The 11,752-nt window shown below is 41.3% G+C and overlaps 1 protein-coding gene across 1 annotated transcript; it reads left to right on the top strand.

The window, feature by feature from the left end:
* Nucleotides 1-8,767: 8,767 nt before the first annotated feature.
* On the top strand, nucleotides 8,768-11,537 carry LOC132485122 (PWWP domain-containing protein 2A-like). The gene is given in 3 exon segments (XM_060091598.1): nucleotides 8,768-9,310; nucleotides 9,312-9,806; nucleotides 10,017-11,537. Coding segments are annotated over 3 exon segments (2,187 nt in total). The 5' UTR covers nucleotides 8,768-8,825; the 3' UTR covers nucleotides 11,224-11,537.
* The last annotated feature ends 215 nt before the right edge of the window (nucleotides 11,538-11,752 follow it).

Below are 11,752 nucleotides of genomic sequence, written 5' to 3'. Positions count from 1 at the left end.
ATCGTGGCTGTCTATTTCAGCAATAGTCCCCAGTCTAGCATTCTCTGGCAGTACAGTTGGTATTTTCCTCTAACATTTTGATTTCTGTGACTTACCTCTCAGTTGGTTCTGAACACAGAAGGGGAAGAAAGTGTATGAATGTTATTAATCTAGAACTCAGTATCAATAATCTAATAAGTCAGGTTTTTTCCTTTATTTTCAATTGTTATTAAGTTTGTCCTACTTCCCATACAACATACAACTCCCATACAACTCTTGGTGAGAGAGTAATTACCAGCTGAGCGCCACTAGGAAGATTCTCCTCCTAATAAGAAAAGACATCTTTTCTGAGAGTTGTAAGATGCTCGGGGAATTTAAGTGTTCAGTCCTAGATGAGTGTTATACCCTATGCCTCGCATCTTATGGGGAATCATGACATGTATTAGAATAGCATTAGTTTTAATAGATCTTACCATGAAGAAACCAATCTAATGTTGCTTAATCTAGAAGTTTACAAATATTTTTCACAGCAGGAGATTTTGTGTGTTTATTTACTTGTTTGTTTCCCCTTAAAATGTTATCTTGTCCTACTTCAGGGATTTTGTTCTGACTTGTCCTGGTTTCATTCTCCATTGTAGTAGTTATCAATTTATTACTACTTTTCTTTTAGTTTAGCAACATTTCTCACTACTCTAAAATCTACAAGAGCAGAATATTACCTGTTGAGCATTTTTGTTTTAACACCAATATTTAGGATTTTTTTTCTATAGCAAATATTGACATTAATGAATCAATCTTAAAGAATGAGTGTTTCATGGAGAATTCATTACCTAATGTTTCTCTGTTTTCTTTATTTTTATATTCTAAACTACTACTATATTGTATCTGATTTAGTATTTAAAACCATATTTCACACTATCCAAAGCTATCTTATAGAGAAAAGTCTATTTTCTATTTTATTTTCTATACCTCCTTTTCTGCTAATACGTACAGTTATATCATATGTCTGAATAATAAAATCTACAGTTATAATAAGTCAGAAGCTTCCTATTACATAATGTATACTAAGAAAAATGATTAAGAATGATTTCTGGCCAAATTTTCTTATTCATAATATTTCAAAATTAAAAGAAACTGTTTTTGTTTTTTGGTCTTTTTTCCCTCCTTTCTTCTTTGCCAGTGTCATTTTAGAATGTTCTAGCAGAAACTTCAACTATCCTATTTCATGAACCTGGCTGACTTCTCATCCAATCTGAACAAAATAATGATTTTCCAGATCCGATTAAGCTGCATTTTTAATAGTGGATGGTGGTCTTAAACCAGGAATGGAATGACTGGGCCATCTGTACATGTTATGAGGTCTGGCTCTACTCAAAATGTTGTCCTCTCTTGGTTTGCTTCTACAAGTCATATGCCAGACAGTTAAATGGCTTTCAGCTGAGCAATCTACAGGCCCTCTTTCCTATAAATGTCTCACTTCATATCTGAGCACAACCAGTGCTTATTCCTCTCAGTTAAGACTCTGGTGTTGTTCTATAATATTAGTTTCTGATAGAGTTTCTCCAGAAAATTCCATGTTTGTACTAATCATAAAACTTTACTATTTCTACCCAAGAGAAAGGTAAATCTTGCAAGGTTTTCCTCTCTATGTATTTAATAACAACTCCTTTAAAAAAAATCTTGCTTTTCACAGAAGCATTAAAAGAGAGGTATTGAATATTTTGTAGATTGTTTTCAAAGTAAATGCCACTATATTTAAGATGGTTACCAAGCCTCCTTCTTCCAACATTTTCCATAGTGCTTTTTTTGCATGTAAATATATTTCTATGTTTTTGTCCATTAGAGATTCTAAAACTTCAAGTCATAGCAAGAGGGTAATTTGTATATAGAGGAGGAATATGGTGCTCTGATTTGCTTCACAGAACTTTGTTTTACCTCATTTGGATAGATTTTGTTTTACTGTGCAAAACATTCTTCCATTATAGATTTTGTCCAATTTACAAAAATAAATAGAAAAGAAGGAGTGAAATATTGTCTTCTACTCAGAATAGAAAATTCAGCGGCTTTCATTTATCTTATCCTTACTAGAAGTTCAATTTTTAAAATTATTTTTCTGAGAAAGTCTGTGTGCTCTGAGCAAAGATAAATCAGTTCAATTTTAAAGTATTAATGTCTTGATATGTTGTTTGCAGGATACTTTCTCATAATTAGAGTTACTTGAGATGGAATTTTAACAGAAGTAAAGGTTAATACTGGAGTAACTCTCTCAATTACTTTCTCATATATCTGCCTCTAAAATTCTTTTAGATTGAAATATGCTCTGATGCGCATTTGCACAAGAGCTCTTTTCTGTCTTTCATCTGATTTCTTTTGCCAACACTCTTAATAAATGCTCAGATCCTTGATATCATATAAGGCAGTCTTTTCTGTGTATAATGTCTGTAATGTATCCTCGTTTTATATTTTGTGATGGGAGAAAAAAATGAGAGAGTTGGTATAAATTAGAAGATTGTAATTCATATGATTTGTGAGAAAGTAGCTCTGCTTAACAGAGAAACTTACAATATATTTGTAGATATAATAAGTTCTAAATCATAATATACAATTTGCATCTGTTCAGGATGCCATAATAAAATATCACAGACTGGGTAGCTTAAGCAACAGAAATTATTTTCTCACAGTTCTGAAGGCTGGGAAGTCCAAGGTCAAGGTGCTGACAAGGTAGCTTTTATTCTTAAGCATCTTCTTTTGGCTTGCAGGCAGGTACCAGCTTGCTCTGTGATCACATGTCCTCTTCTTCTTCATGTGGGAGGCAAGAAAAAGCACTTTGGTGTCTTATAAAGACGCTAATCCCATAGGACGAGGGCACTAACCTCATGACCTCATCTAACCCTCAGTACCTTTCAAAGGCCCCATCTCCAAATACCATCACACTGGTTAGGAGATTAGGAGTTCAACATATGAATATTTGAGGAACAGAAACATTCAGCCCATAACACACAATATCAACATTTTAGTAATTTATTAAGTCAAAGCTTAAGATCTTTATTTCCTGTAAGTTTTAATGAATGTTTGGTGAATGTGTGTGTCATCTGGATGCTTTGGAAAGGAGATATAGAAATGGAGTTAAGAGTCCACACAGTTTATCAGGGGTTAATTTCAGTGAGAGATAAAAGAGGAAGGAGAACTTGGCAGGGAAATCCTTCCAACTAAAATACATATCTGACACATGAGAAAGAGTGAAGTAAGAAAGATTGGGCAGATAGAATATCAGACTGCAATCTAGATCTGACAGTTATTCCAACGGGGAAGTGTAGAGGAAAGATTGTCTGTCAAATGAGTCCTGCATTGGACAGAAATAACTAGTCCATAGTATACTTACATTGTCACTTATTGGCTCAGGCTTTCTGAAAGAGCATGATCTCTTTTCAAAAGCTAAGGCAGATCCTGAAGACACTGAGGCTGCACGCTGGCAGTTACCTGTACTACTTTGATGAGGATCCAAGTGGTGCATCTTCATGGTTGCCACAGTCTCTCTCTTGTGCCATGTGGACTAACTTCTACAAATATGTTGAAGGAACAATTTTTCCAGAGTTCTAGTGGACTTTTCCTTTTGAAGAAAATGTAGAAGAGGAAATTTAATAGGATAAATTCAGCTCCAGTTGTTCTCGGTTTCACACTGGTAGTCATCACCCACTATCCATTCCAAGTCTGTTGGCCTCAGGTAGAACATCTATTGGATCCACTGACTTACTTGGTGGTAAGATCCACACTCGCCTTCCTGAAGGAGTGGAGCCTCTGATAAACATTCCTTTCTTGGTGTGTTTTGCTTCACTCAGCCATTCACAGTCCTAATTGGTTAATGGAGTAACAAGATGCTCCCCAGTATATGACCTGAGTCCCAGATGTTTTCTTCCCTGCTCTTAGTGAATAACAGCAACCATACCTCCTCCAGTTGATCAGGGTCAATTACTCCAACCAAGACAGGCTCCTCCTCTTGCCTGGTTCTTTGAACACAAGGACTACAATGTGCCCAACTGGCAGCACTAGTTGGTAGTCCAATGTAACCCTTGATGTGTCATCTGGCAAGAGTGTATAACCCTTAGGGACCAAACCTTCTAACCATGAAGAACCCACATTTGCAGATATGGGAATGACAGCAAGCAAGGCCACTCCTGCTACCAACCATTAGTTACCAGTCTCCCGTGTCCTTCCTGTTTGTAACACAGCTCCACACATAAGTCTCTGATTTAGTATTTACACTGAATTCTGGGGAATGGTACCTCATCTTCAGGAATGCCTCATTTTGGCACCTCAGTTGTTCCGTAAGACCATGTCAATATTCTAAAAAGCCAGCTGCATCTGGTTGGAACATTATGAGATAGAACCAATAGATCCCATTGTCAAGGGCCCTTACCTATACATCCTTTGCTATAAAGTATATTCTTTGGTTGGACACAATTTTTTGTGGGATATCATATTTGTGATTAAGCATTCGATTACTCAGGATGTTGGTGCTGGCTGAGGATCTATGGGCAGGAAAAGCAAACCTATTCTCAGAATAATTGTTTATTCTTGTGAGAATAATTTAATGGTCTTCAAGGAGAGAAGAATTCCAATATGGTTGATTGGACTCCTCAAGGAATAATGCCATAATACTGGTTGAGAGTTCATTTCTAATTGCTGACAGGTTAGAGGTTCAGAAGAGAGAGCAGCTAGATTGACCTTGACATTTGTAGCCCATACTTTTGGGCTCACATGTTGTCTCCATGCTATCATTGTGGCCACTCCATTAATGTCCATATCATGCAATTTCTGGAGTGGGTGAAAACAAAGGAAGGAAAATATCAATTGGCAGTCATTTAGTCTACTTGGTTATTCAATGTCTCTTCCATGATGGGTGATTTGTACACTTTGTGCTCTCTCCTGGATATTCACACACATGGTTCTGTCATAGACCTCCTTGTCTCTGATCCACCAGTCCTTTCTCTTCCAGGTCATTGTGCAGTTGTCCACATTATTTGCTATTGCCCCTCAGTAAATATACTTTATAGTTATCCTGCCTGATAATCATGTCCTGGTGTAATGTGTGTGTGTGTGCACACGCGTGCTACATTGACTCAGTTTTGAGCCCTGGCTAGAGGCCAGTTAGTTCCCCTTCTTGAGCAGCCCATTAAGCCCATACCTCTGATCAATTTTTTCTCTGGATCTCATACTTTGAGCAATTATACACCTCTGCAATTGCCCCAGGACCTGGTACCTGCCAACCAGAGACAGCTATTATGCCCTAGAGTCCACCACAATTATGTGCATTATCTAATGCTAAGCCTGTTTTCCCTACCGTAACCTTTTCTTCCCACAGAAACCACAATAAAGGCTCTTTCCCACAGCTCCCCCTCACTTTCTGTCTTGGGATGGACCCTAGTATTTCTCCTGAGTGGTCCTACATGGCACGCTGTACTCTCTCCAGAGGACTGTAAGTATTAAAAAACAAACAAACAAACAAACAAAACCTGTAAAACTCTTTTCAGTCTCTCTCTCTCTCTTGCCTTTCTACATCTGGCCTCATCATACCTCACTCAAGGTAATATGGTTAAAATATATGGATGAAGTTGATCAATGTGATGTCCTCTGGTATATCCATATGATTCAGATATTTTCAAAGCTGTATTATGACAGAAAGAATGACAGTTAATAGACCCTTGGGACCTGGAGGCAAACCAAATATGTGTATTTTAGTTTATTTCATGTTAATAAGAACACTTTCTGAACATTCTAGATTAAACACATATTTGCCAAATTGATGGTCACATATGATATACATGCAGATGTATTTATCCACTCAAGCCTGGTTGCCATGGCATCTGTAATTGAGACTACCACTTGACTGAAACTCTCTTGTTATGCATTCATTCTCCAGGATCCCTCAAATTTCTACAAAGGCCACACTGGTAAATTAAGCAAGGATATTATAAGAATTACCTCTATGAATTATTTAGATCTTTACAGGTAACACAAATTTCTGCCACTTACTGCCTCTCTGAAGATACAATTCTGGTTTTGATTCACTATCAAGGTGAAGGTATGGGCAATTTCAGAGGCTTGACTCCCCCATAATCACAATAGATCTTATCCCACAGATCAAGGACTTAGTATCAGATATGTTTCAGCTTCCAAGGACATCATCTTCAATTATACATTCAGAACCTGAGGGATATAACTATTAGTTCCACAACCAGACTTTGACCATAACTTCAATAATTACCTGCCTCCTGTCTGCCCCTACTTTAATAGTGAAAACATTATGATATTTCTCTTCTTCAAGCATCAAAGCTAAGTCAGATCCTGTGTCCAATTGTTCTTGACATGCTGGGGGAACCCCATTTCCTGATGTATCATCTGAGTAAACACCTGCATGTCCCTTTGGGGAAAGGCTGGAGGAATCTATTCCCTGTTTAATTATTGTGGATCTTTCTACATCAATCAATACATTCTGGGTTCAAAAACTGACTTAAGTTCTGGAAATTGAGTAAAGGATTATTACTCTGTTGGAGTGGCTTCCCTTAGCCTCCTGCTCATTCAACCTTGCTTTCTTTTGTTTCTGTATATTTAGTAGAATGTTGTTGGTGTCACATATTTTATTCTCAGACATGCTATGTGCTGTTGACCATCTTCTCAACTTTCTCTGTGTCAATCCTGCTTGAATGTCACTCTGATCTCCCCACTTAGTATAGTAATTGTGATCACCAGCTACCCCTGCTTTGGGCTATTAAGAGTTGCCACTGGGTTTCTATTTCTTCGAGGCATCACTGTCCCCATTGCCATCAATATGTTGAGCACAATGGAAATTCTCCCGCAATGACCCCTGGCCAGGACTTCTGAGTGTTGCTGGGGTCCCTCTCATGAGGGACCTCAGCATTTTTTAAATTAATTAATTTATTTTATTTTTTTATTTTTGGCTGCTTTGGGTCTTCGTTACTGCACACGGGTTACTCTAGTTGCGAAGAGTGGGAGCTGCTCTTAGTTGCAGTGTGTGGGCTTGTCATTGCAGTGGCTTCTCTTGCTGTGGAGCACAGGATTTAGGCACACAGGCTTCAGTAGCTGTGGCACTCAGGATCAGTTGTTGTGGCTTGCCGTCTCTAGAGCGCAGGCTCAGTAGTTGTGGTGCATGGACTTAGTTGCTCCACATCATGTGAGATCTTCGCGGACCAGGGATTGAACCCTGGCCCCTGCATTGGCAGGCAGATTCTTAACCACTGGGCCACCAGGGAAGCTCCCTCTTTTTTTTTTTTTTTTTAAGGGCACCTGTGCTTTATTGCTAACTCTGCGTATTCAAGTGAATACAATAAAACCTTTTTAAAAAGTAAGGCACATGGGCAGCCTTCTGTGCAATTTCCATATTATTTAAAATTCCTATTGGCTAATAGAGTATTTCTACTCTAGAACTGGAGCTATCTAGAAATTGGAGCTATCTCTCATGACAATGTTCCCAATAGCCTTCACAATGTTATGTCTTCTGAGCCTTCCCTTGGAACATAATCCTCCAGTGATACTTTGGCCTCATATAATATACCAATTCCAGCATGACCACTTTCCTGAGACTTTTTGTTTCTTCTTCTATTGTCTGTCACAACAATTTGAGCATTTCAACTTAACTCAGCATAAGACATTGCTTTCTTTAGGCTTCTATGAGATGCCCTACCACCAATTTAGATGGCTATCCTACTCATCAATATTAGATGAAGTTTCCTAGTCCCTCCACCATTGTGTATTCTTGGAGTGAAGCTGTTCATGAAGAACATGGCCTCAGCTCAAGACTCAGATCCAGCAGGTGTTGCAGCTGGAGGCTGTCAGCTATCTGTACCCTTGCATGTGCACAGTAATGACATCCTTGAAGGGACATCTGACTGGCATATGTTCAGGACTGCCTCAAGATGTGATGATAAGAACATAGAATTAATAAGGGGAATAGCTTTTTCAAACTAAAATTATTAGAAAGATTTATTTTGGCATAGTTTTCAGAAAATGAATACTTGAAAGTCAAACAGTTTAGTTATGTGACCCAACATGAAAAGGGTAATTTGCCTGTTTTGATCATTTCAAAATTTCAACTATTTTCCATTCTGCTAAGAGCATGATTTTAGACTTGTTATAAATATCTTATTGATGTGGAATTATTATGATTTATTTAATTAACCATACATACATGTTTGAGGTTTTAAATATTAGTATTGGGTCACCCTTAGAGTTTTACATCAATGGTCCAGAATAAAATATACCTCCCTTTAGCCATTATGCCTTGGAAGCCACATCCACATCAACTTCAAGACATTTGCTAATGTAAGACATTGGGATTTGCCCTCATAAGTGTTCCCATAAGACCACCAGACTGTGGAGAATCCGAAGATTAAAACTCCCACCATCCCAACTGTTCCAGCTGAAATCAACCTGTAGCACATCTTCCAGCTGACTATAGCTGCCTGAGTAAGACCTAATGATGCCAGGTGATTCCAGAAATACTGATCAGGCATTTCACAGAATTGTGAGAAAGAGTGTATTTCTTTTAAGACATTAAATGTTTTGGTGCTTTGTTATGCAACAATAAAGGATGCAAGGTCCTTTCAAAAGAATTGAAGTGTCATCCATTAATTATCTTTTCAAAAGTAAAAACTGAAATGTCGATTCCTTGAGGTAACAGATACCCTCTGAGAAAAAGTGTCATAACCTATGTTTAAAAAGAGACTCTAAAGTATTCTTAGAAAAAAATACTCTAAAATAGAGGGAACCAAGCAGCGCTGCCGCCGCCGCCGTAGACTGAGTTGGAGGAGGCAGAAGCCAGGAAGAAAATGGCGGCCGTGGCTGCAGAGGCGGCAGCGACTGCAGCGTCCCCCGGGGAGGGGGGCGCCGGCGAGGCCGAGCCGGAGATGGAGCCCATTCCCGGCAGCGAGGCCGGCACTGACCCCCTCCCGGTCACGGCAACTGAAGCATCTGTGCCGGACGGCGAGGCCGACGGGCAGCAGTCCTCTCCTCAGGCCGACGAGCCGCCGTTCCCGCCGCCGCCGCCGCCGCCGCCGCCGGGGGAGCTAGCCCGCAGCCCGGAGGCGGCGGGGCCGGAGCTGCAGCCTGAGGAGAAGCTGCCCGCCCGGGTGGTGGAGCCGGCGGCAGCCGCGCCACAGGAAGGGCCTGGCCTTTCACCTTCCCCTGCATCGCCGCCCGAGGAGCCCGCGGCTCCCGAGGAGCGCCAGGAACCGCCACTGCACCAGCCCTCAGCCCCGGCGCTCGTGCCACCGGCGGGCGGGGACTCCGCGGTGTCGCAACTGATCCCCGGCTCGGAGGTTTGGGCCCCATGGGATCCCTGTGACAGTATTTCCCAAAAGGGAATATAAGGATAAACCTGAAGCCATGCAGCTCCAAAATAATACATTCCAAGAAGGGACCGATGTCAAGCGTGAAGTGAATGGTGCTGTTCCTGAAGACCCTTCTCCTGTCCCGCCTCCTGAGCTGAGCTTGGCCGAAAGCCTGTGGACTTCCAAACCACCACCTCTCTTCCATGAAGGAGCACCTTATCCTCCCCCTTTGTTTATCAGGGACACATATAACCAATCAATACCTCAGCCACCTCCTCGGAAAATTAAGCGACCCAAACGAAAAATGTACAGGGAAGAACCTACTTCAATAATGAATGCTATTAAACTACGACCCAGGCAAGTCTTGTGCGACAAGTGTAAAAACAGTGTCGTTGCTGAAAAAAAAGAAATGAGAAAAGGTAGTAGTGCAAGTGACTCTTCTAAATATGAAGATAAAAAACGGAGAAATGGGCCTCCCTGGTGGCGCAAGTGGTTGAGAGTCCGCCTGCCGATGCAGGGGATACGGGTTCGTGCCCCGGTCTGGGAGGATCCCATATGCCGCGGAGCGGCTGGGCCCGTGAGCCATGGCCGCTGAGCCTGCGCGTCCGGAGCCTGTGCTCCGCGACGGGGGAGGCCACAACAGTGAGAGGCCCGCATACCGCAAAAGGAAAAAAAAAAAAAAAAACGGAGAAATGAAAGTGTAACTACTGTGAACAAAAAACTGAAAACTGACCATAAGGTGGATGGGAAAAACCAAAATGAAAGCCAGAAAAGAAATGCTGTGGTTAAGGTTTCAAATATTGCTCACAGCAGAGGCAGAGTAGTCAAAGTTTCTGCTCAGGCAAATACATCAAAAGCTCAGTTAAGTACTAAAAAAGTGCTCCAGAATAAGAACATGGATCATGCAAAAGCTCGGGAAGTGCTGAAAATTGCCAAAGAAAAGGCACAGAAGAAGCAAAGTGAAACCTCTACGTCCAAAAATGCACATTCAAAAGTCCACTTCACACGTCGATACCAGAATCCTAGCTCAGGTTCCCTTCCACCCCGGGTTCGTTTAAAACCACAGAGGTACAGGAATGAAGAAAATGACTCTTCTCTGAAGACAGGACTGGAGAAAATGCGGAGCAGCAAGATGGCACCAAAGCCCCAGTCCCGCTGCACCTCCACCCGCTCAGCAGGTGAGGCCCCTTCAGAAAATCAGAGTCCCTCCAAAGGCCCTGAAGAGGCCAGCAGTGAGGTTCAGGACACAACTGAAGTGCTTGTGCCTGGTGAGCAGGATGAACCACAGACACTGGGCAAAAAGGGCAGCAAAAGCAATGTCTCTGTTTACATGACCCTAAATCAAAAGAAATCTGACTCTTCCAGTGCTTCAGTGTGTAGCACTGATAGCACAGATGATTTGAAATCCTCCAACTCTGAGTGTAGTTCTTCTGAAAGCTTTGATTTTCCTCCAGGCTGTATGCATGCACCTTCCACATCCTCTACTTCCTCCTCTTCAAAGGAAGAGAAAAAGCTCAGTAATTCCTTGAAAATGAAAGTCTTTTCCAAAAACGTCTCTAAGTGCGTCACACCAGATGGCAGGACCGTATGTGTAGGGGACATTGTTTGGGCCAAGATATATGGCTTCCCCTGGTGGCCAGCCCGTATTCTTACTATAACTGTGAGCCGGAAAGATAACGGCCTTTTAGTGCGGCAGGAGGCCCGTATTTCATGGTTCGGGTCTCCAACAACATCTTTCCTGGCTCTTTCACAGCTCTCCCCCTTTTTAGAAAACTTCCAGTCACGCTTTAATAAGAAGAGAAAGGGCCTGTATCGCAAGGCTATCACAGAGGCAGCTAAGGCTGCCAAACAGCTGACCCCTGAAGTGCGGGCTCTGTTGACACAGTTTGAGACGTGAACATGGACAGTAAGTAAGGTAGGCAAGAACCTTTGGAAGGCGCCACAGATTTTCTAGTCTAGTTAGGGGTAACTTCTATGAGATAGGTTGGCCAGATTGGAGAGAGAACTTGCACTCAGTTGGCTGCTTTTTTATACTTAACCTTACAGCCATTTTTAGCCTGAGAAGCTTACACTGAACAAGCAATCATTTTGTCGTAAGGAAGTGAGATTTTAGTATTTTCCAGTTTTGCAGTCTAAAACCACCCCAAGGCATAGGGAGCCATAGCCTCAACTGAAAATGAATTTTTGCAGGGACTGTTAATTGCCATTTGTACCTAGTACTGTATGTATGTGTATACGTATATACACACGTGTAAAATAGATGTGTGTGTGTATGCATAGATACATACATGTATCAAATATAGCCTGTCACTATGTGACACAGGTTGCATATCTGGAGTCATAGTAAGGGCTGGTGAGCTAGGGGGAATAGTGAGGATATTTAATGACTACTTGTTTTTTAATTAATGAACACTTAACCTTTCCAT

Source organism: Mesoplodon densirostris, chromosome 3, assembly GCF_025265405.1.
Source record: "Mesoplodon densirostris isolate mMesDen1 chromosome 3, mMesDen1 primary haplotype, whole genome shotgun sequence".
NCBI lineage: Eukaryota > Metazoa > Chordata > Mammalia > Artiodactyla > Ziphiidae > Mesoplodon > Mesoplodon densirostris.
Note: the sequence above shows the minus strand (reverse complement) of the source record. Positions and strands in the feature narration are given on the sequence as shown.